The 25,886-nt window shown below is 39.6% G+C and overlaps 1 protein-coding gene across 2 annotated transcripts; it reads left to right on the forward strand.

Moving 5' to 3' along the window:
* Positions 1 to 1,125: 1,125 nt before the first annotated feature.
* On the forward strand, positions 1,126 to 25,240 carry smek1 (SMEK homolog 1, suppressor of mek1 (Dictyostelium)). Of its 2 annotated transcripts, XM_063001896.1 has the most exons (16): positions 1,126 to 1,191; positions 1,723 to 2,031; positions 3,542 to 3,597; positions 4,671 to 4,769; positions 7,551 to 8,168; positions 17,366 to 17,443; positions 17,760 to 17,876; positions 18,548 to 18,664; positions 19,188 to 19,319; positions 19,432 to 19,534; positions 19,759 to 19,917; positions 20,079 to 20,248; positions 21,813 to 21,955; positions 22,076 to 22,263; positions 22,515 to 22,699; positions 24,172 to 25,240. In XM_063001896.1, exons 2-16 carry the CDS (start codon positions 1,890 to 1,892, stop codon positions 24,289 to 24,291), a joined length of 2,427 nt encoding a protein of 808 aa, XP_062857966.1. In that variant the 5' UTR covers positions 1,126 to 1,191; positions 1,723 to 1,889; the 3' UTR covers positions 24,292 to 25,240. The 2 variants fall into 2 exon arrangements, with proteins under 2 accessions (XP_062857966.1, XP_062857967.1); XM_063001897.1 differs by having other exon boundaries at positions 1,132 to 2,031; positions 21,816 to 21,955.
* Positions 25,241 to 25,886: the final 646 nt, after the last annotated feature.

A 25,886-nucleotide genomic window follows, 5' to 3' on the forward strand; every position in this document is an offset into this window, starting at 1 on the left:
TAAGGAGTGATGTGTGCAATAAAGTGTGTATGGGCAGAGCTATTGGGTTAAAAAATGACTGATAAGTTAAATTAGATAGCCTTTGAAAAGAAGCTATGTAGTTGGCATTTGGTCTGACATGATGAACTTGTTACACTTCTGGAATTGTTGCCTGGAGGTTTGAGGTCCTTAGCAATTTTCTTTGCCCTAATGTTGTCCTTAATTTTGTTGAGTCCTTAGTCGTCAATGAGTTGTCAAAATTTCATATTTTGATTATGCTTTACTAATTCTGCCAATAGTGGTCAACACTTAGGGTTGCCAACCGTCCCAGAAAATACGGAATCGTTCCTTATTTGATCAATGGGAGAGAAATGCTGCAGATTAGATTGAGACAGGCCGATATGTATGAAACAGAAGGAAACTGTTGAAAGCGTTTGATTATTATTTTAAGTAGTGTTCACTTTTAGTCTTAGTAACGCCGTGTGTGCGCAGGCGTATCAGCATAACAACCTGTTTATTACTCCGCTGTTTGAGTAGCGCAGTGGGCAGAGCGCATTGCAGATATTTTTTCGGCTTAGGGCGAAACTGAATTAACACCAGCAGGGCCGGCGCTATAGGGGCGCTGTGGGCCCCCCCCCTTTTCTCACTGCTCCCCTAAGCAACGCAGTCCAGAACCAGGGCTGCATGTCAGTGTGAAGATGGATTATGTAAAAATGTTGTTTGCACTATTGAGAAAAAACGTTACCTGTGACGGTGTAAGACCCGGCATCCCACCCCCCACCCTATGCCCTCACAAACCCGCCAGTCCAGGGTGTTCCTTATTTCCAATTCTGAAAGTTGGCAACCCTATCAACACTTCAACCAGAGTTGTGCCAGGGGCTTGTTTAATGGCTATCAAGTGACTGAAGTAAAAATGTCTGTCAAATATATAACAAAGTAATGGGTGTGTTGTATATTTTTTATTAAAATATGTATAAAATGACTCGAATTAGTGAGTTTTATTGTTGAAAACCTCTGTGTACCATTCATTTATGGAAAATGCTCAGACCGCTGGAGGTGCACGCTGTACCTACTGTAGCTTTAATTGTGTGGTTCGCCCCTGCGCTCTGAGCGAAGGAAACCCCGTGCTGGCTTGCTGAGGGGACCCAAGATGGCTGAACACTTACAGTTGGGCTAATCGGTACTCTCGGTACAGACTTTACAAATTTGATGGTAACCGGCGCTTATATAAGATAATAATTGTACCGGAAAGTAGGACGAGTTGAATTATTGGAGCGGTTCGGTTCAGTAATGTGGGTGTGCGTGTGAGGAGAGACACTCAGCCCCGATACAGCCCGCAGCCAGAACATGGCGGAACACTGGCACAACACTGAGCTTTGCTGCTAAGCTAATGTAGTTGAGCATGAAAACATTGGTCTGAGTTTAACATTTCACAAACACAACTGGGCCTTAATGGGCCAGTGATGCTATCGGGTTGTTTATATATATTTTCTTTATTTTTTTTACACTGGGTTAGGTTTAAAGTGAAGTCAGAATGTTAAAGACGAGCAGATAGCCTGCGTTAGGCTAGGACGGCTAGTTAGCTTGGCTAACTAGTACTGTTTGGCTCCATTTAGCTGTAGCACAGAGCTAATCTGAAAGGGCATCTAAAATATTTTTTTTTCCCTAATTTGTTTTGTGTGGGGTTTTTAAATATCAATTTGCAAAGTAACTCGGTCACCAGTGTCGGAATTAATATTGCAGGACTATGTTGTGGATAAATGTGAACACACAGCTTTACGCCGAGACGTCAGGAATGACAACAGGTAGCCGTTAAGTGTCCAGTCTACAATTATCTGTTCAGCGGGTCTAACACGGGATTCTGGAAATAATATTACCACAGCAAAAGTCAGACTAAATTCAGATCCAGGATGACTGACACTCGGAGACGGGTGAAGGTCTACACCCTGAATGAGGACCGACAGTGGGATGATCGAGGTACAGGACATGTATCATCTGGATATGTAGAGCGACTCAAAGGCATGTCTCTGCTGGTGCGTGCTGAAAGTGATGGTAAGTTTGAACTCATGGCAAAGTCATCAATTGATGTACATTTATTTGTTATTTTATCCAGCACACCCTTCATACAGGTGTATTCTGCACATATTTACTCATCTGTTGCTATGCAACATTTTTCATGACTGACCAGATTTGTTTGGGTGTCAAATCATAGGGCCTGTCAAAATGACAAAATTGCCATACAAATACGCACAATTAACTATCCCAGTGTCTACCAGTTTAAGCCATCATTACTATACAACACATTTTCATAGAATATGTTAAATATAACAGAGAAAGAGAGAGAGAAAGAGAGACTGAAAACAACTGACTCTATAAGCAATATCTTTACCAGAAACAATGCAAACATGATCATAAACTTTCTTACAAATACAAACTTGAGGACTTTTTTATAAACGCAATAAATTCCTGCCCCAAATAACCGGTCCTGCCTTGAAATAACTCAACAGAGTAAACAAGGCGTTAGAAAAACCAAATAAACAAAAAACAAACAAATAAAAGTCTACCCGTTTCCGTTTGTCATATTTATAATGTAATTCTATTCTACAGATGTATTATTTAGTTTACAGACTTTCTCAACATGTCCAGCTCCTAGTACTGTAAAATACAGCAGGCGGCATGGTGGCTCAGTGGGCAGCACTATCGCCTCACAGCAAGAAGGTCCTGGGTTCGATCCCCAGGTCCTTTCTATGTGGAGTTTGCATGTTCTCCCCGTGTCTGCATGGGTTTCCTCCAGGCGCTCCGGTTTCCTCCCACAGTCCAAAAACATGCAGTTAGGTTAATTGGAGATACATTTACATTTTCAGCATTTTGCTCACGCATTTATCCAAAGCGACTTGCAGTTGTGACAGTATCTAAGCAATTGAGGGGTAAGTTTTGCTCAAGGGCCCAACAGTGGCAACCTGGCAGTGGTGAGGCTTGAACCAGCAACCTTTGGATTACTGGACCAGTACCTTAACCATTAGGCTACACTGTGCCCGATTGTCCATGACTGTGTTTGACAGTAAATAAATAAATAAAATATAGCAAATAAGCAACTTTACAGAATCGTCTTTATGAACTTGTTTTATGTACAAAAGTTTACCAATGATACAGATTATAAGATTTTAAGAACCTAGTTCCAACTGTTTATATTATCAAAACTAGCACTGTATAAACCAACATTAATAGTTAATAACCTTTTTTATGTTGTGTGTGCTGTTTTATTTAAGGAGACATTTACTGGTGAGAGTCAAGTCATGTGTTAATTCTATTTTTTACTAACAGAATGAATGGTTTTCTGGATGTGCTTTTTTAAAAGAATGTCAGGGTATTGTAGGGTGTATTGCGGTCCCTTTCTGTTGAACTTGTGCATAGCAGTGTTCATTAATTGTATATCTTCAGACTGTACCTATTTAGTCAATCATAGTAGGTACAGGTACATTTATAATTTAAAATTAAAAATAGAATATATTTACTTCTCTGCTTAAAGAGAAATTAAACAGTTTTTTTTTTTTTCTTACAGGGTCTTTATTGCTCGAGTCCAAAATTAACCCCAACACGGCTTATCAAAAGCAACAGGTGAGCCAGATGCTTGTTTTAATTTTCATCATTCATTTATCATTTTCCTAAACATGCCTTATTGCTACACGGAAGAACGGTCTAGGTCATAGGTACACAGCTCTAGTACTGAGGGCCGGAGTCCAAAACAATGTGATGATTAACTTTCTCAAACATACTTGATTTAGATCATGACCAGACTGCCCTGAGCCTGTTTGTGCACCTTGCCTACACACTAAAAAGTATGTGTAAAATGGGCATGAGCACTTAATTGATCTTAACTGCCATCATGTGTCGTTACAGTGTATTTTAATATCTGCATCGATCCTCCTACAGGTTTGAACCACGTGCTTGGTGCTCATGTTAAATTGCGGAAAACAGCTGAAAATAAATAGTACACAGGCACGTTCCTGAAATTCCTGTTTAAATGTATTTTATTTTACTGAAAAAAGACAATCTAATGCAATGTGAACTGCAACGGGCTTATACATAATTACACTGAAATGAAGCAAAAAAAAATTCAAGTACTTGCCCATTTTCTCTACCAAATGCTTGAGATGTTCCAAAAAAAAACAGCAGATATTTATCAGTTATTTACACTACACTAAAACAAAAACAATAAAGTTTGTTGCTACTAGTAAAACACACCGCTAAATAGACGACTTGTTCTTTTCCTTTATTAGTGTATTTTTTATTAGAATGTAAATTATTTGATTTTTCAAGTTACCATGTGGCTGTTTTCTACAAGACCCAGATTTAATCGCAGTGTGATATGACTTGTTTTGGTTAAATGCTTCCATTTTAATGACACTAATTATTTACCAGCGCATTGTAGACTGTAGACACGTGGATTAGTTGCTATGGTTACTGCTACTATACTAAAACATCAGTGTGGGGTGTGTGTGTCTGTGTGTGTTTATACAAGTATGTACAACATTTGAACCACAACTATGTATACAAGCGCAAACAAACCTGTTAGTAATCCAATCACTGGCTTGACTTCACAAACCTAAACAACACAGTCATGTAACTGCTAGGACTTTAAATGTTGTATTGAAATTTTGCTTGACTTTTCCCTCCCTTTTTTCTTTCAGGACACATTGATTGTCTGGTCAGAAGCTGAAAACTATGACCTGGCCCTCAGTTTTCAGGAGAAAGCTGGGTGTGATGAGATTTGGGAGAAAATTTGTCAGGTGATTTTACAATGCACTGACACTAGAAAAAATGTTGAGGCCAGATATTGTTAGCATATTGTCAATTTTTGGTTATATTTAAATGGAAATATTTACACAAAACACACATAACTGAAACAATGTAATTAACAATTCGCTTGTTAAGTGTGACGTCACGCGTCATTTCCGGGGCCAAACGAACCTAATCGCAAACGCAAACAACTATGGCTAAACCTGTGAACCTTTTTATATATATATTGTAAGATCCATATTGCACTAATTGTAATGATCTATGTTTATTGTCATAAATATTTTCTGTTTGGTTAAAGAATACTTATTTGAGGTGACTTGGTATTTCAGCTATTGATGATTTTTCCTGGTAATCAGTGTATGCTGTTATTCATTAGTCCTCTTCGGTGGAGCCTGCGGGGGACAGAATTGTACTGACTCTATATACCGACAATATTGATCAAATATACGGAAAGAAAGAGGACGTGGAGCAACAGATTTATTTTATTTATTTATTTTTTAATTTAATTTAATTTTTTTATTTTTTTAATTTTTTTTTTAATTTAGCACGTCCAATTTCATCCCATCTATCATCCTCTCATTAGTGCGGATTCCTGCTCCTGGTTGGGGCTGACGAGGCCGTTCCACGCCTCCTCCGAAACGTGCACAGCCAATCGACCGTCTTATCACCCACACTTGACGAGTGCGTGGCAGAGTACTGTGCACGGAGGATCACACACTCCGCCACACCCCCTCCAGTCTCCATACAGGCGCCACCAACCAGCCAGCAGAGGGCGCAACCGCCCCGTTCCTGAGAGAGCATCCCCTACGGTCTCAAGTCCCGCCCCCCACCCGGACAACAGGCCAATCGTTGTCCATAGCCGCCCAGCCTCGACCGTGAAGGCAGAGCTGGATTCGAAACGACGCTCCTTCGAAATCCAGCTCTGGTTGCAGCGCATGTCTTTTACCGCTGCGCCACCTGAGCGGCGAGCAACAGATTTATGATCGAAGTTTTGTTTGTTATACGCCAATTGCGAACATAGTGAGTTTTTATAAGAAACTTGGATTAACGGATAAGTCAATGTAAGAAGAAAGTTAAAATAAATTCTGTTTGTGGAAAACTTAAGGAACTCGTGTTGCTGTCGTTGGAAATTGGATTTACAAACATTACCCGAGTCATAAATGTCTAGTCCTTCTCAATAGCGGTCTGGACGAGAAAAGGTCTTATTATATACATATATTATATATTAGAAACATACATTAAGATACAAATAAGACAAGATGTGCAGTACACTAGTGCATTTCAGGTAATCAGAATATCATGACATGTCATTATTTCATTTCATGTCACCTCATCAAGAGGTAAGCGCTCATATTTTTAATTCATTACATGAAAACTGACATTTCTAACTCTTTGGTTTTACTTTTAATCAGTATAGCTTATAGCTTATATAGTAAAAATCCAGAATCTCACATTATTATATGAAAAAAAAAAAAAAAAAGCTTAACACGTGTAATGAATATACAATGACAGTTTACCTTTTTACATTGAATTATGAACAAAAATATTACTTCATGATATCTAATCGCAAGGAAAGCGGTAAAAAGACAGTTGGGTAGTTTTTTTTCCGACTCGGACCTGTTGAAGCAGTACGGGACACAGCACTGTGGCATATTGAAAATACGAGCGACTCGGCCAACTTGGACCCGGATGTGACGTATCATAAGGTCGACACGTCACCACTTAACAAGCGGATAGCTTGGTTATTTTCTTGCTGCCAGGCATAATACAGACATGTGCCCAGAAGCCACTTGCAGATCGAATGATACTTTATGCCCAGTTCACACTACACGGTTTTTGCTTAGATTTTTGCTTTGTGACAGGTCGCCACTGGATGTGCCAGCTCAGAGGCAAATTGGCGTTCGCTCTGGGCTTGAAAATCGACTATCAATCGCTATGTGTGTTCTGTTTAACGACTTGATTCGAGTGAGACTCAAGAATATCTAGCCTGCTAAATATCTGGACCTGTCTGTGATTGTTGTTAGATTTTAGATTAGATTTTTGGACATGGTATCATTAAACCCTATTACCCATAATAAAGCCAGCACCCTTTTATTACCCTAGCCCAACCTTTTGGTCACCTTTTGCAGTCCCCCTCTGCATGGTCATTCCTGCCCCCCTGACCTCCTCCTCTTTCTTTCTAATCCTCCCCTTATTTCTAGTGTATATAAAGTCTTCCCAAAATATATGTAGTTAGATTTTCTGCCGGTCTTGCAAGCTGTGCCCATACGCCTGTATGTGTCAATAAACTACTCCTGAAGACCCGGAAGTCTCCTGGCTCCTGTTTAGCTGAATTTCTAGCGTCTCATGTGTGTTTTTGTGTTCTAATAAATTATAATAAAAACAAAGCAAAACCCACTTCAGCAAAGTAAATTGCACACCACAATTACGCTTCTTAAGTTCTTTAAGGCGCACATGTGGTGACCTCTGCTGGCTGATTGATGGAGCCTGGACAGAGACGAGGGATAATAGGATTTAGTCAGATGCTCCGCGCATGAGACTGGGTCCCATATGAACTCACCTTGTGCACATGAAAAGATGCAGTCGGCTACTGCACGTGTCGGAGGGTATGTGTGTTAGTCATTGCTCTCCTCGGTCAGAAGTAGAGGTCAACATCAGCAGAGAGAAAGCGAAACTACATTGTAAGAAAATTAGAGAAAAATGCACTGTATCCACTGTACCCACTGTACCCATGTCCTAACCAGCACATTTTTGTGTTTTTCCATCCCTAGGTTCAGGGCAAGGACCCGTCGGTGGATATAACCCAGGAGATAATAGATGAGTCAGAGGAGGAGCGGTTTGAGGACATGTCCTCACCAGGCCTGGAGCTTCCACCATGCGAGCTTTCACGGCTGGAAGAGGTGGCCGAGATGGTGGCATCATCACTGCCGTCACCACTGCGGCGCGAAAAACTAGCGCTGGCGCTGGAAAACGAGGGCTACATCCGCAAGCTGCTGGAGCTGTTCCGAGTTTGTGAGGACCTGGAAAACCGGGAGGGTCTGCACCACCTGTACGATATTGTCAAGGGGATTTTCCTGCTGAACCGCACAGCACTTTTTGAAGTCATGTTTTCAGACGAGTGCATCATGGATGTGATTGGGTGCCTGGAGTTTGACCCAGCACTTCCACAGCCACGACGCCACCGCGAGTTCCTCACCACCACGGCACGCTTCAAGGAGGTCATACCCATTACGGACCCTGAGCTGCGGCAGAAGATACACCAGACCTATCGTGTGCAGTACATACAGGACATGGTGCTTCCAACGCCCTCTGTGTTTGAGGAGAACATGCTGTCCACCTTGCACTCATTCATCTTTTTCAACAAGGTGGAGATTGTCGGCATGCTCCAGGTAGGTCTAGCAAACATCTCTACTCGCACACAAACATACAGCAGTTGTATCAAAAAGCACAAAAGCCTGTTAAACATTTTATGCTGGACATGCAAGTACTTTTTGATCCCTATGACAAATCACACTACCAGCATGCTTAATGTTTGCCTAATTGATAATTTTTTCTGGGTGAGCTAAAAGCTGCAAGTTTAGGTTAGTGCTGGTGTCCGATTCATAGAGTTCATTTCACCCTCTCAGATGTTTTTGAATCATTGGGATTTGTTGGCTGCAACAAGTTTAAGGCTGCAGTGAGTGAGGTGGTCTAACTTATCTTGAGCGTCACACACTGCACACATAGACCACTGAAGTCGTGTCGTCATATTGTAGGCCACACCATGTTGTTATGCCCATATTTGGTAACCCGGGTGTAACAGAAATTTTGAATGGGAAAGATGAATGAAAATTTCGCAAATTGCCTCTCTCGCAACCTGTGGTCATAAAAATTTTTCCAAAGCTGTTACGTTTTGTTTTATGGAGATTCTTCTGTCTATTATCACTGGATCCTCTGAATTATGAAGTCGTTAAAGAGTCAAAATATGAATATTGCTACATGTAAGCTAATGCTACTGCGCACTGAATTGACGTCACTAGACTGGAAGCCTCTTAAATTTTTCTTTTTTTTCTTTTATAAACCTCTTAAATAACCGCACGAAGCAGCGCGATTCACCAGAGTAACAGTGGAGTGATATTCACAAGTTTTACTTTATATTTTTAGTAGCTAGGTACATTAAAGTAGAAAGCAAGGATGGTCGGGTGTTACGCCTTCGGTTGTACTCAACAAAAGCGGGCTGCTCTTTCCGGCAATTCGATTGGTGTAGTTCAGTGACGTCTAATTAATGCGCAGTAGCATTAGCTTACGTGTAGCATTATTAGTATTACGACCCTTTAAAAACCTCGTAATTCAGAGGATCCAGTGATGTACGGGAGAAAAATGTACATAGGACAGAGCGTTCTGAACATGTTTATTTAGCACAGGATGCGTTAGAGTCGATTTTTTGAAAACCCCGTTCATTTTTCCTATAGGAAATCTGACTTAGACCCGGGTCTCCAAATATGGGCATAACGAGGACTACAGAATGACGCACGACTTCAGTGGTCTATTTACTGCTTTGCCACTTGTTGTTTTGGATCGGATTGCTTGTAGTGTGCATGTGAACAGATATTGTTCAGATTGTTGAGTAGAGCGTACATATAAACACCTCGGTCTTAACCTATGATTGGAAAATGTTTGCATCTAAAAATAGCCATTGCAAGAAAAATACGGTAGCGCAGCTAGTGAACTAAGAAACCTGAAGACGGGTTTGCACTTTAGATACAAGTTTCGTCATCTTGGACTTGCTTGCCATGGCTTCGTTCAATATGATTCTCTAGTTATTCAATATGATTTTAATTGCCTATAGATTTACAAAACTAAGTTTCATGAAGCCACTTTAGTCATTTGCTGGATTTTTTAATGTTTTCACATCTCTAAATGACAATGTATGTTTTCAAGCTTAGTGGCACAGCCAGCAGAAAGCCTTTATAATGTATGCATATTATCTACTTATATACAGTATTATATATTTATATAGTGACTGTGTCAAGCAAGGGTAAGCAAATGGAAAATAATTGTTTTTAAATAGATGGAATGATGGCTAAACAGCTAGTGTAAACTAATGTATCCAGGTGTGGTTTCAGATGCCTTATGAAGTGTAATGTTGTCCATCCAGTGTCTAACGTTTCTCACATTCTTTGCACATTGCCACTTTTACGTTACATCCCAGGATTTTTAACTCTCTGTATCTGAAATCTACCACGTACGCTGCTTTGTTTACACTTGACACACCTTAGCGATATAGCCCAGATATTAATAAATACTCCACCACTCTGGCTTAGGTCTAATGGTCATTACCAACTGCTGCTCATAAACATTAGTAAACAAACACATTGATTTATACCAGTTGGCTACTTTGCCTTAAATCCCATTACAAACAATAACCAACCAAAGCAGAGACTCTGATCAGTTTTTTGAAAAAAAAAAACACATCTGATAACACACATCTGATAACACACATCTATAACTAAACACAGAAAGGACACGAAGAACATGAATAAATAAAATGTACATAATCTAGGTACCTATCTTGCCATGAGAATGACCAAAGTGTAAACATGGTGTTAAACAACAATTAAATAAATAAATACAAACAATAACCAATAAAGCCAAAAATACTACAAAGCAGTAGAAGAGAAGAAAACAGTGACTGTCTGCTCAGCAGCTTTTAGGATTCTGTAGAATACAATCCATTAGCATCTTCCAGACAGGACAGGATATGCTAATAAAACTACAAGGCCTACCTGTTTGTTAATACTTGTTACTTTGGTACTTTGAAGAGAATAGTTTGCTCTGAAAGCACTTGTACCCAGTCCCACACTAAACCAAAACATAAATAGGTAAGTATTTACTGTGTAAAGCACACCAACAGGCTAGGCTTCATTCACAGAGTACAAAATAAGCACAATGCACAAACGCACAAGCGTAGTGGTTTTTAGACACGACACAATAGTTGAAATAGCAAGTTGCTAAAATGCTTAATAAACGAGCAAGCATCGACTTACATTAAACTGCTGCAGTATCCAGCTCTACAACCAATCTCCCACAGATTCAGAGCAGTTATACTGTTGAAAAGGTAAATTCCAAAGATTAAAAGCCGTCCTTGCAACCACTCGTAAGTGTGTTGCTGTTGAACGAAACCAAATGGTGCTACTTTCTTAAAAAGGGCAATGCACAGTGAGTACATTTATGTGACATTAATATTAAGTGCTGTCACAAGGTGATTGGGTCCCACCCATTACATCAGGAATTTCTGTGGAAGTGATAAGGTTCTCCTAAAAGGACAATTTAGTAACAGGTCCTACCTAGGGTGAAAACAGCACCATTTGTAGTGCACTAATATGTGCTGTTTAATACAGATGTATGTACAGTAGTTTGTAAGTTGCTCTGGATAAGAGTGTCTGCTAAATGCTGAAAATGTAATGTAGTTTGAGACAAAACTAAAATGGGTGGCTTAGCCTGTTGTTTTGGGATATGAGAGTTTGCATCTTTATGTGGTACATATGTGGTATATTTAATCAGGATCATAATTGGTTAAATAATAACCATTTGTTTATTCAGTTTTTTCCTTTTCTCGCCACTTAAGTTGTAGTCAGATTCTTCTGATTGCAACCTCTCTCCTGCAACCCCCCATCCTGATTAAGGAGGGCTGTATACTGTCGCATGCCCCCTCTGTCATTCATGTAACCACCAACCATATCTTTTCACTTGCCAGTAGTGGGCTCTCACAAAGCACAGCATCCTGTCACTAACTGCCATTTGGAATCACCCGGTTGGATTTTCCCCATTGTTGTTAGTGTGCGATTAAGAAAATTCACCAGAATGTCTTATAACCCTTTTTTATACTCATTACGAAGGGTGCCAGTGATTGTGAAGGGAACAGTATTAGTTTTAGTGTAATTACCGTTCTGGTTCAAAGAAAGTTTTAGGGTGTACCTAGGGTCACTGTGCTAAGAATATAATTTGCTACATATTCTTGTAGACCTGTGTCACATAAGTGTGGACTGTATGAAAGGACATGGTCATTTCAGTACATCCTCTCAGGATTTTCAGTAGGAAATGCACACTAGTGTGGGGTTTAAGGTGTTAGAGAAGTAGAGAAGTAAGGGAAGAAAATGCATAGACAGACGAAGAAGGGTCCATAACACATCAGGTTGGCCACCCAGCAAAATCAGACCAAACAGGAATTTTGGAATCAGCAGCCAGCTAGAACTTAGGTGGTAGACTTGCTGAAGCAGTTAGGCGAAGAAATGGAAAAGCTGGTCTCCTCCAGTAGTGCAAAGTGATTTGCTCGAATCTTCATGAAAAAGGAGGAGAAGAAAAGCAAAAGTAATAGTAGGAAGCCACTAAAGCAGCTGATAAGGTATCATGCTTGGTCTGTATGAGGGGAAGCAATAGAGGGTGGTAACCATCGCAGCGGCATTGATATGACAACCGTTGGTGCCTACTCAACCGTTGGTGCCTGATTACAGGTTAAAGGGGAAAACTTCTCGTGATCACCAGTCCCCAGCTGAGGAGCTTTGTTAGGTCAGTTGGAATAACATGTAGGAGGTAAAAACATTGGGGCAAGGCTTTCGAGGTTCTTATGGTTGACCATTGCCACCCATTAAAATACAAGGAACAGTAGTCTCTTGTCAAGGCTGGGAAAAAATCTTAACTTTCTCCAAGTGAATATAATTCACTGCTGTAAATTAGAACTCCTGGAACATGTGATAGTGTTTACAGTCAAGTGAGCTTGGATTAGTGCTGGACAATAATTCGATATCGATATATATCGCGATAGAAAATGTTTCAATAACGGTGATATGATTTTTAAACAAATTCGATCGATATGCATTACGTCAGTGCGTGATGACGTACGCCGCAGGCACGACGCCAGTGCTCAGCGTTACGGCTCTGATTACACCACGCTACCTGCAACACCAACACGGTGGATATTAGCGGCAAAATTAGTTCAACAGCTGTGAGTGAACGAGCATCCACAGTCAGGTGCGGAGCCAGGGGGTGGCCGCTTTGCCGGTGTTACTTATTTGCGGAAGCATTTTTGCACGCAGGTGTTCCCACAGGGACGCAATTCAACAGCGCACCTCAAGCATGTAGTTCTCCACCAAAACAGTGCAGTAACACATTTAACATAAATGTCAACCACCAACACAATTACAGAAGAAGTACTACTACTGAGTACTAATACCAGTTATTAATATTACTTCTTATTAGTTGTGGCGTGCTATGAGTAAAGGCACCAACGGAATATTCGCGTTCCACTGTTGCCAGATTGGGCGGTTTTCCTCCTAATTGGGTGGGTTTTATTTTTCAAAAACAATTTAATAGCATTTAAATAACACTTCTATTGAAAATAGAATATTCAGTTTTAAGAAGCCCCAACATTGTAGAAGGCTATTAAAAGTAAAGTCAATTTTCAATGCTGATTTGGCTTAAGTGTTGGACTCTTTAATTGAAAATTAAAATTTGTTTTCCATGCATTCACTTGATGATCAAGTATTGCAAAGGAATATCTTTGAAATTCTGTTAAGGTTATAGGCTATATTTTAGTTTTTCACAGGGAAAATGAGAAAAAATAAAAAGCTTATTATGCTAGGCTTGATGTAATTCTACATGGCACTCACTGCCTGTATAGGTAAACGAGTGAATGACCAAAACATTACTAGATCAACAGCCACTAGTCACATACAAAAAATAAGGTATCAGACAGTTTCTGTGCCGCCCCTGTGTGAGCAATGGTCTCAGTCTGGCCACCCCTATGAAAATTGTCTGGCTCCAACACTGTCTACAGTTGAAAAAGAAGCAGATGAAATAGCTGATAAGAGAGGAAGGACTGATTCAGTCGTGTATTCAGCTTGTATTTCTTGGCAGAAACCAGAAAAGAGGTTTGCAGGTACAGCCATCCAATTTTGGTGTTTTTGGCAGTTTTTCTGACATTTGTGTTATTCATATCGATATCGTAATTATATCGCATCGACCGAAATTAGGAGTTATATCGTGATATAAATTTTAGCCATATTGTCCAGCCCTAGCTTGGATTACTATTGGGTTAGACACAAACATTCACTATATTCTTATATTTATTTTTTTGTAGTTTAAAAGCAAAAGTCTGTTCTTGGATCTAAAATATGTATCAAACTGGGGTGAGGGCTATGAGCACTATTATTTGAAAGTGGCTGTACATAATAAATATAGAAAATAACCCAAATAAAACAGAAAATGTTTTAATAAATCTGAAAAACAAACTGACACTTGAAAAGAAAAAAAGAAAAAAAAAAAAGTATTAATTTTTAATAATAATCAATTAAAAATTAATAAATGATTAATAATAACAGAAACAAAAAGAAGGATGGGTGGTATTTTAAAATGATGCATCAATTAGCAGCAAAAATGGAGAAATCCTGAAAAAAGCAAAAGAAAAATATTAGCAATTGAATGACCTTGAATATAATATTGGTATTAGATACGGTATCTGATCATTTTACCTTTGCACTTTGGCATGCCTCTACATCTTATCTCTTCTTAAGCTTTCAAGCGTTTGGCCAGCCTTTCCTGCCTCCTTTTCTGAAGCAGTTTCTCCAGCATCTCCTTCTCCATCCTCTGTCTTCCTTCTCCCAGCTGTTTCAGTTCAAGCCGGTAGCTCTGTTCTTCTTCTTTTTTTGTAAAGTACTCTGCAATGTTTCTGGAAACCCGTTCCAGGACTGTCTTTGGGTTCTTCGCCTCAAGTTTACAATTCGTCTGGGACCTGGTGGCTACTTCGGCTTGTTTTGATTTCTGGGTTTTTCTGGAGGATTCAGACACCGGCTGCTCTGCAGGTTTCTGTTGTTTGCTGGGCTCTGCTGGATGTGATGGGAGGTTCTCACTGTTTGTGCTCTCTACTTTTACCTTTCCATTTTCCTTCATGGTCTGCTTCTTCCTCCTTTCACATTCGCTTTGTATTTCCTTCTTTGTCTTTCTTATAGCCCAGATCATTTCTGTCTCTTGAACTATTATGTCTTCTTGTCTTTCACTTTCTTTATTATTTTTCTGCTCATCTTCACTGTATTTTTCTTTTACCTGCCTCTCTGTTTTCATCTGCTTATTCAAAACTTCCTCTCTTTCATCCTCTGCCTTCCTTTTCTCCACATCTGTTCTTTCCTTCTCTTGTTGCTTTTTCTCCTTATCATTTTTTCTTTTTTCTCGTTCTCTTTATATTTCTCTTTCTGTTTCTTTTCCTTTTCTGTCTTTTTTCTTTCCTCCCCATCTCTTTCCTTTATCTCTGGTCTCTCCTTCTGCCTCTTTTCCTCCATTGCCTTTGCCTCATTTATTCTTTCCTTCTAGTCATCCTCCTCCTCCACTTTTCTTCTCTCTTTCTCTCTCTCTTTAATCTCGGCTCTATATTTCTCTTTCTGTTGCTTTTCTTCTTCTGTATTTCTCCTTTCCTCCTCCTCTTTTTTTATTTATCTCTGCTTTCTCTTTTTGCCTCTTTTCATCAATTACCTTTGCCTCATTTTTTCTTTCCCTTTCCTCTCATTTCTGTATCACCATTCTTTCTTTCTGCCTCCTCTTCTCAGCCCTTTCCCTTATAGCTTTTCCTCTTTTCTTTATTTCGGTTCTTTCTCTTATCTTGCACATGTGTTCTTTCCTCTTCCTCTGTTTTTTTCTTTTTGCCTCTTATTACTGTCTGTGTCTTCTTGTTTTGTTGTCCTTTATTTTTTTTTCTTTTGAATCTGTTTCATTTTCTTCTCCTCAGTCCTTACTCTTTCTTCCTCCTCGGTCTCGGTGTCCCAAGGTGTATCCAGCTCAGTGTCTTCTTTCTCAGTATCCTTATCTTCCTCTTCTTCAGGTGGTTGTGTTTCTTCCTCCCTTATATCATCAGTCGTTCCTCTGTCCTGCTCCTCCTCACACCTTTTCTCCTCCTCCTGAGAGTCTGTATCCCAGGGTGTCTCCAGGACAGTCTCATCAGCCTCTGCCTCACTCTGATTAACAGTGCTGATACTTTCCTCCTTTTCCTCCTGACACCATTTCTCTTCTTCTTTCTTTTCAATCTTTGATATTTCATCTTTGGCTTTCTTTATCCTGTCCTCATCTTTCTCCTTTTCCACACTTGTCTCTTGTTCCTCAGACAGTGTGTCGCATGGTGTCTCCAGGTCAGTCTCTACTGTCTCTGCCTTACACTGGATATCAATATTGCTTTTTTCATCTTTCTCTGTTACCTCCTGACACTGACTCTGTTCATCAGACTCTGCTTCTTGTCAGACTCTGTGGCCAGTGATGACGCCACATCAGTCTCTATTGCCTCTGCCTCTGCCACTCTGGACAACAAGGTTGCTGCTTTTACATTTTGTTTTTATTTAATAGCACTTTGTTACTTACCTTGCTGTCCTCATTCAAACTTCTTTTCTGGTCCACCTCCACCTGATGCATTTCTGTATTTGTTCTCATCACTTCCATCCCTCTTTGCTCTTTCCCTTTTTCATCTCCAGTGCAGACAGCTTTCCCTCCTGGTTTCTACTTGAAACCTGTATGATCTTTACTCCTTCGGATACCTTCGTATCACTGTTTCTGCCCTGGGAGCTGCCTGACACTTTCCTTTTTCCAGCTGCAGAAGATGGAAGAACAGCTCTTTCTGACTTTCACCCTGGATGGCTCTATCTAAGCAGATTACATTGTAGATGCTCCTCTTAGTCTGACATGGAGACCATTAGGGGAGACCGATAGACTTAGTTAAAAACCAGTAGGGTGGCATGGTGGTTTGGTGGATAGCATTGTTGCCTCACAGCATGAAGGTCCTGGGTTTGATTCCCAGGTGGAGCATTCCAGGTCCTATCTGTGTGGAGTTTGCATGTTCTCCGCGTGTATGCGTGGGTTACTCCGGGAGCTACTTTATCCTCTCACAGTCCAAAGACATGCAAGTGAGGTGAATCGGAGATACACAATTGTGTATGACTGTTTTGACATTAAAAGTTGTTGAACTGATGAATCTTGTGTAATGAGTAACTACCTGTTTTGTCATGAATGTAACCAAAGTGTGTAAAACATGACGTTAAAATCCTAATAAATAAATTTAGCACAGCGCTTGTTGTTTGTTTTTGGTTTTTAATTCATCATTAAAATCCATATTATTTAATAAAGTTATCTTTCAAAAGTCTATTTTAATGAATGATCTGTTGGGATGTGCATGTGTACTTGAATATTGAGAATGGATTCCATTTTTACACATTTGTACATATTGCCGCACTGGTTAAAAGGTAAAGTCTGTAGTAGGAATACGCTGGTGTTTTTTTCATGTCATGTCATTTGTTTTTTTTGTGTTTTCATGTGTATTTGTTTGTTTCATCTGTGGCCAAAGTACCACAATGTACCACACAGCTGTTACAGCAGATTTGTGTTCTTAGTCTGTTTATTTGTACTAGAGTAAGGGAATTTTTACTGAGGAAGCATTTCTGTAAGTCGCATATGCTAAATGCTTTGAATTTAATTTATGTAATTGCATCTAATTTTTTGTATGCAATTTCTGTTGAGATTGTATCATCAGGTTGATCACTGAGTCACCCTTATTATTTTCTGCTTTAATTTCCAGGATGATGAGAAGTTTTTAACTGAGCTTTTTGCGCAGTTAACAGATGAAGCCACAGATGATGACAAAAGACAAGAATTGGTATGCACCCATTACTGAGAAACATTTTTTTTCTTTATCCTTTTGGTTGCTTTTGTATTAGGGGTCACAGCAGCAGATCATTCTGCTCTACACACCTGATCTGGTTTAGTTTTTACACCAGATGCTCTTCCTAACATATCGTTTTCCCCCCTCCCCCCAAACATAGTCAATTATGTCTGTGTAGACATCTGACTGGCCGATAACACACAGGGCTTGAATCTCTGTGGTATTGTGCTATAGTATTTTACCACTGTGCCACCTAAGCAAATACTGTTACTGTTACCAATGTTACTAAACTGTCTCTCTCACCATATAGGTAAATTTTCTGAAGGAGTTTTGCGCGTTCTCACAGACTCTACAACCACAAAACAGAGATGCATTTTTCAAAACGCTTTCCAACATTGGAATTCTACCAGCATTGGAAGTTATACTGGTGAGTGAAGATCTGTTGATCTACTAGCATTGGTGCCTACTGTCTTGTTCACTATGTTTGGTGTGATATGTTTGTGATTGCTTTGTATAGGAAATCAATTAATGCTGTCTGTTACAATGGACACAATACAATTGCTGATGGTTTTAAAGTGAAAGCCGAGCTGAAGCTCTCACCCAAAAATACCAAAACTCATTACAATCATTATTGGGAAAACTATGACTCGCTCAAACACTGCTTATGTGGATGTGTGTAGTTTTTTATTTTAATTTTTATTGTTTTTTTAACATTTTGCATCATGCCCCAGTATTAGGGTAGGTCCCTCACCATGTTATATTATCTGCCCTTATATTGTCAGGCAGGGCTTTAAGATACCGAAGGCACCCCTGTTCGTTGATCAGCATGTTAATTGGCCCTAATCTATTGACTCTACGTTCTGAATGTTAAATTGTTGCTTTTATGGTGTTTGTTACTGTTTAAACATTATATGCCTATTTGCTACTGTTAGCAGTTTTATGCCATAAAGCCTTTATTTGGACTTTATTTGTTTATTTGGACTCTATAAGCCAGGCATTGGATATTGGTTAAAATAATCAGACCCAGTTTGCATCCCTTCTTTAATAGTTCCTGTATTTCAGACTGTTCAAGATGGTTTTTTTTGTTTTGTTTTGTAGGGTATGGATGATGTGCACGTGCGGGGAGCAGCCACGGATATCTTCTCTTACCTGGTGGAATACAACCCCTCTATGGTGCGCGAGTTTGTCATGCAGGAGTCGCAACAGAATGATGATGTGAGTGGCTCTTTTCTGTTTGTGCTCTGTTCACTACTTGGATGACACCAGGTACCCAATTTTGAATGCTTCCAGTAAGGAGTAGCTGATGAAACAGTATTTCTGTAGCGACCACATGGTAACCTTATAGATGATGAAAGTACTACTGACAAGTATGTGTTTAGTTGGTGGATAGTTGCCAATTTCAAAGAAACAAAAGCATAATGTATTTAAAAATATTGTAATATGTTTATTGTCCAAATGTCTGCAAACGTATAATTTGATAAATTAATTTTACACAAGCTGAAGCTTAACTGTCCACCTAGCTTTTGCCACCCATGCTTCAACCGACAGTGCTATACTAGTCACTTGTCCTTTACCAGCTTGAAAATGGATAATGTATTTCAAGTATATTGAGCATTTGTTTGTTTATTAAAACTTGTTTATTGTTGTTATTATTAGTTATGTATTAATTATTCAGAAATCTACTATATATTTCTATCTGCTTCTGTTAATCCTGTGCCCTTTTTCATTTTCTCTATAGGATATCCTGTTAATTAATCTGATCATTGAGCACATGATCTGTGATACAGACCCTGAGCTTGGGGGAGCTGTGCAGCTGATGGGGCTGCTCAGGACACTGGTGGACCCTGAAAACATGTTAGCGACTGCTAATGTAAGAAACCTACACTGCCTTTAAGTATCCTCTTCATATTCATTGTGAATGAAAGGTCATATTACATCATTTAAAGTAGCTATTTTAAAATGTGGCAAATTTTCTCTTGCAGAAAACCGAGAAGTCTGAGTTCTTAAGTTTTTTCTACAAGCACTGCATGCATGTGCTCTCAGCCCCACTGCTGGCTAATACCACTGAGGAGAAACCCGGCAAAGGTGAGAGAGTGTAAGCCTGAACGTGTTTAACTAAGCGACAAACATAGCCAGTAAGTGTTTGTTGAATTGAGTCACGCTGGAAAGTTGGAACGTGAGTTAAAGCGTGGGCCGACGTTTAAATTTAAACATTTTGTACGTCTGTGGTGTTAAATTATTTTTGAATTAACTGTAAGACGCACACTGCTGAAGTCCGCTAGGCTGAGTCTTTGGATTTGATTTCTCAGATGATTTCCAGACGTGCCAGCTACTGGCGCTGATCGTGGAGCTTCTCACCTTCTGTGTGGAACATCACACGTATCACATAAAGAACTACATCATCAACAAAGACATTCTGCGCAGAGTGCTGGTACTCACCGCATCCCAACATGCATTTCTAGCTCTATGTGAGTGAACACATTCATACACACCTACACACTGTTAACAAAGCCTGTTAATGGTGTTTTAAATAATATTGTGCACTATTACTTTACTCCATGTGGTACCACTTAACAAAACTATGTTGTTGTTGCACTTTAAAATTTACAGCATTTTCTTAAACCTTCAGGTTCTTTACGATTCATGAGGAAAATCATCGGCCTTAAGGATGAGTTCTACAATCGCTACATAATGAGGAACTTTCTGTTTGAGCCAGTGGTCAAAGCATTCCTCAGCAACGGTTCCAGATACAACCTCATCAACTCAGCCATAATAGAGATGTTTGAATATGTTCGTGTGGTGAGTACAAGAAGATTTGCTTTCGTCTATAAGATTGTTCTTGCAAATGGTTTTAAATAGCTAATAATAAACTATACATCTAATGCTGTCAGTTGGAATCCTGAAAGAAGGTTAGAGCTATCAAAGGGTCTGTCCGAAAACCTAGTGAGTGCTCCACATAGACGGCATTTTTTTGAGAAGAAGCCTGTTCGAATTCTTAAATGATGTTGTCCATCACTTCCTTGCAACTAAATATTTACAATTATACAACAGTTAGTTCCGACCGTACAATCTGATTGGTTGAGAAGCCTTCTAACCGTGCTGATATTCGTGACAACAGCACGGGCTTTTCACACCACAACGGTATTACTCCGCTGACGCGTTGCCAGTAACGACAAGCTGCATGCACACTGTTGTGCCTTTAAGACGTTAAAGGGTTAACACAGAATACGGAGTTATGCTTGATGCTGTATACGCATGCGTGGGTTCAGTTTAAGGATGCAATAAAACAAAGCTCTACGGAACAGTTTTTCTCCTGTATTTCTTTTTAATAATACTTCACACACAAACGTGCACGCAGGCGACACAGCTCCCGATCACGTTTTAAATCCGTGATCTGATATACAATCTATCGTACTGTATAGGGAACATAACCAATTGTCTAATTCACTATCTAGTGCACTGTGTAGCGAACATAAATCCGTGATTTGATACACATTCTAGTGCACTATGTAGGGAACTTTAATGTGTTTGTAACGCGAACAGTTAGCATAATAGCCCAGTTAGCAGCTTCTAAGAGTTCTGTTATCACCCGTATATCCTCTGGTGTGTGCAAGAGGTTTTTTTTATTTCTTTTTTTCCCTTCGGAGGTTCTTACCTTTTTCTTGTTGTTGTTCTTACCTCCCTGAAAGGAGTTTTTGCAACTTGCGATGTCTGCTTTGTAGTGTTAAACTTTATATTCGTTGTGGAACTACTTTTTGGCGGAAGGTATTGTCAATATTAAAGCATATTTAATATGAAATTCAGGGCTTCTTTGATTTATTTTCTTTCTTTATTTTGTAAAAACTGTTGTATAAAAGCAATAGAACACTCGAGGTCGTGTGTTATCGCGAATAACATCACGGCTGTGATGGTCTACGGCTACTGAATCACAGTCGTGATGTTATTCGCGATAACACACTCCCTCTCGTGTTCTATTGCTTAATTATATACTGCATAACAGTTAGTAGTTTTATTTATAATGTGTGTGCAAATTGTTGAAGGCCCAGCCTAAATGGCTAGTCACAGTAATTCTAACAGCTACATTTCAAAACGGTCACAAATACGTAGCACTGATAAAAAATAATAATATATTTTTCTGCTAATTTTGCATTAAATGTGTCCCAGTGCAACATCATTGTCGGACACTTGTCTGTCAGTTTTAAGCAACTATTTTCTTATGGCTGTGGTATAATAATGAATCATATCTGATTCAACTAATTAAAGAAAACATAAAGTTATTGAAGATTGGAATGAATTATTATTGTTTTAGTAATAACAGCGACGACTTGGTTCTTGTCCAATTGTTTTGGCCTGTTTGCTTTAGGAGGATGTGAAGTCATTGACGGCTCATATCATGGAGAACTACTGGAAGGCCCTGGAGGATGTCGATTATGTTCAGACATTTAAGGGTCTTAAGCTTCGGTATGAGCAGCAGAGAGAAAGGCAGGACAACCCTAAACTTGACAGGTTAGTCTGTTCATACTGGCAAGTGTTTTTTTGGGACTCCACTGTGGTAAAACCTGCTTAAATAGGCAGGCATGTTTCTGGCATAATCGATTCAGGCAATATTTTCCCATGTTTCATCAGCATGCGGTCAATACTGCGGAACCACCGTTTCCGGCGAGACGCACGAACGTTAGAGGATGAGGAGGAGATGTGGTTTAATGATGAAGAGGACCTGGAGGATGGTGAAGCAGTGGTGCCGCCATCAGACAAAATGAAGAATGATGAGGATCTGATGGATCCTATCAGCAAGTTTATGGAAAGAAAAAAGTGTAAGAGAGCTTCAGTTGCTGCAAATCATTTTGGTTTATGTTCTATTAAAACAGTACAAGACAAGCTATTATTTTTTTGAACTAAACGACTATCATTCTAAATTCGATGGCTGCATACATATTTGATACTTGATACATTTTTACTATCGAAAAGGCTGGCATAAGGTGCTCTTAATGTAATCCTGTGTTTTAAGAAAATTTAATACTAAATAATTCTAACGTGAATTCATCAACTCGTTGTGTCTCAACAGTGAAAGAGTCAGAGGACAAAGAAGTGTTATCGGGGAAGTCTGGGCGACAAAGCCCCAGTTTTAAACTGTCCTTCGCCAGCTCAACCAAGCCCAGTCTCTCATCACCCACCACGGCCTCACTGCACACTGGCTCTCCAGGCTCGGGGTCCAGGAACTCTCCACCCACGGCAGCTGTCACTACTAAGGTGAATTACTGGCACATTGTATTGTGTTGGCATGTGCTGATTATTAAATATTAATGTCAATAATATATTGCCAAAAATAATGGCACTACAAATGTTGTTCATCTGAAAACTTAAGAGTTACTTATACACAATTTTGGTCCTTTTGGCACTATGACAATTTATTAAAATTCCTTAAAGTTACTTGGGTCCCTTTGATTGACTTGCAATTCTTAATTTCTTGATTTTATTTGGCAGATCAGATTAAATTCCTCTGTAATATCTACCAGTTCTGTTACAGTGCTTCTGTCCCCATTCTTCACTGTGGATTTGGTGTTTTTTTAAGCACACACACATCCTTGTTTTTTTTCTCCAAACATGACAGGCAGAATTATTGTACTTTGTATTTGTTATATTTGGCTATTTTTCGAATTTTTCTTTATGCTCTTTTGCAATGTTTGAATGTGCCTCTCTGTACTTGTATAATAACCTGGGGTGTAAAACTGCTGTGCAGTTCGTTACATTTTGTTTAATGAAGAATTGTTGCTTTTGCTGTTTCAGGTCATTCTGCAACTATTCAAGTGATTGCTACTTTATCTCTTTCTTATTAGTCTGAAAGCACGTTGTAAAAACTTGGTGCACCTGTCTGTGGACAGTTTGGGGCTCCATGAACTTTCCATTTTAGCTTTAACAAACTAATGTTACTGACTGAGATGTTTAAGGTGATTTCTTTAGTTCTGTGTTTATTTAATAATTTCGTCCTTTATACCTTTTTATACTATAATTGCTATTTGGTGCCTAAAACAAATAGCATCGTCACTTGTAATTAAACCACGTGCAATTTGCATAAAACACATTATTACTAAAGTATTGCCATAGTTTAAAAACAGTTTTAAGCAATGAGTAACAGTTGTGAAGCTGAAGGACCCCCCAGCTTCCTGATTCTCAGAAACAATGTAATATATTAAACATCACTTGAATAATAAAGCTACAGAGCAACAGCAATCAGTTTGTTTAAACATCCATGTCCATTTACAGATCAATTTGTTTCACTTATCCTCATGTAGAAATAGTCTTTGGACAGGTTTGTATATAAAATAAGTCATGGAGCATTTGTGTATTGCTAGATTTGGGCTGTCAGGTGACAGCGGTAAAATATGGTAGTCCACTATCGCTAAGGTCCGTAGTTTGAATCTTGACTCAGGGTGTCTACATAGGCATAAATGGGTTATGTCTATTTTTGACCTGGAACCTATTTAACCCTGCTACCCCTCAGGCGTGTCTATAAACTGGTCACGGTGGCTGCGTCTGGCTCTGTTAATGGTAAGAATCCAGCCAATCGGAATAAAGATGTCTGTCAGTTATAAATATCGTCCTCTTGCAATAGCATTTAGGCCTCCTAGGTTTGCCGTCACACCTACATGTATTAAGGGTGTGGCTTTGTGGAGAGCACTAATCCATTAAAATATTATAATTGTTGCTTCTTTTTGTCTCAGGGTGGTTTGGTGGGGCTGGTGGACTATCCCGACGATGATGAAGATGACGAAGACGAAGAAGATTCAGACAGTAAAGAGGAGAGTCCCCCACTGTCCAAGAAATCAAAGCTCAGCTCCTAAAGCACTCCCTGCCCAGTCGCCATGGTAAAGCTCGGAGGGAGCCTTATCCACAGACTCATCAGAGCGTCCAGTCTAGAACTTCAAATCCAACCAATATGAATGATTACACAAATGAACGGATAAAAGAATAAACGCTGCCCCCAAACCCCTACCGGAGTCCGAGGGGATGCCATGTGGAACATGAGAAAGGGAGAGCAAGAAAGAGGGAAGGAGAATCGTCTCGGAGCGTCTCCAAACAAAGGATTCAAGTGCCAATCGGAGACAGCGAGAAAGACTTAAGTGGAAAGAGAGCGAAGACTAGAAGATAAAACTGTGGACTAATGATAAGGATTCCAAACAAAATTTCAACAAAGCTAAAAGTACTAGGGGGTTAAGACATTACACAGACAACACACACTCAGAGACTGGTGCCCCACAGAGCATCCCAGGCTCGGACCAGGACACACTGCCCCCCCTCTCAGGGAAGGACGTCACATGACCCGAATGGGCCAGCCAATCCTGAACTACCACTCACCTTCGCTGACTCCCATGTCCATTTCTTTCTCTCTTTCCTCTGTCTCTTTTATCTGCCCCCTTTTGTTCTTTCGCTTTTTTTTTTTTGTTCTTGTTAACGGAGCCTGCCAGTAGACCCGGGGGCAGAGCGGTCTTGAGTTGTCATTGTTGATGTCATCTTTGTCCTTGTGGCTCAGCGGAAGTTCTTCCTCTTTCAAAGCCAGCGGTTTCCTCCTTATTTTCTCGTTCTGTTCTTCTCTTCCTCTCCCTTTTTTTAAAACGAAAAAAAAAGAGACCTGCCTTTAAATGTTCAGGACGTTTTCAGTCGCACTTGAACAGGTTTTTAAAACCTCATTAGGGGGAAGAGTTAGTTTTACCCTTTTTTTGCCCTTTGAAACTGCAGATTTTTTTGGAAAATTTGTAAGCCCGTCTTGATTAAAGATTGAGTGGAACTCTAGATGTGATTGATTTTTGTTTTCTTTTCTTTGTCATATCTTCATTTCTCTTTTACCTGAGTGTACTCTTAGTTGATGGGTATGTTTGGGACCATTAAAAAAAATCTTTGCTGTAATATATCTGTTGGTTGTGCTGGCGTCCTGAATGCTCTCGATTTTTCTGGTACAGTGGTACCTTGAAACTCAACGTCATTTGGTTCTGGGAGTGGCGTTGAGTTTAAAAGGCATTGAGTTTCAAGGTATTTTTTCCCATAAGGATGTATGGGAAACCTGCTAATGCGTTCCATGGTCCAGTGGAACTGCATATATTTTAGGCTGTGTGATGTAAAATAATGGGGTTGGTTTTGACACTGAAAATAACACAAATATAATATAACAACACTGAAATAAAAAGCTGATTCTTACCATTTCTCAGAACCCCGAGCTGTAACACAAGTTAAAAAGTGAAACTGTGAGGAAGATCCAGATAAACACAGATACATGTGGAGCTTTCAGAGTGAATCTGATGGTTATTCCACACAGATGCAGATTCATCTCATATGCACACTTTGCTGACGTATTACCGCACCACTCAAGCTGAGCGCTCAACAAATTGACTGTTCATTGTTAATTTGAAATTAAACAAATACAAAACATACGAACTGAACA

The sequence above is a fragment of the Trichomycterus rosablanca genome, chromosome 9, assembly GCF_030014385.1.
Source record: "Trichomycterus rosablanca isolate fTriRos1 chromosome 9, fTriRos1.hap1, whole genome shotgun sequence".
NCBI classification, from domain to species: domain Eukaryota; kingdom Metazoa; phylum Chordata; class Actinopteri; order Siluriformes; family Trichomycteridae; genus Trichomycterus; species Trichomycterus rosablanca.

What these genes read in the sequence shown, in the direction of transcription:
- smek1 (XM_063001896.1), top strand. Translation starts at nt 1,890, where the DNA reads ATGACTGACACTCGGAGACGGGTGAAGGTCTACACCCTGAATGAGGAC. An exon ending in GGTGCGTGCTGAAAGTGATG is followed by an intron (nt 2,032 to 3,541) that starts GTAAGTTTGAAC and finishes TTTTTCTTACAG; the next exon opens with GGTCTTTATTGCTCGAGTCC. An exon ending in ATGACAAAAGACAAGAATTG is followed by an intron (nt 17,444 to 17,759) that starts GTATGCACCCAT and finishes CTCACCATATAG; the next exon opens with GTAAATTTTCTGAAGGAGTT.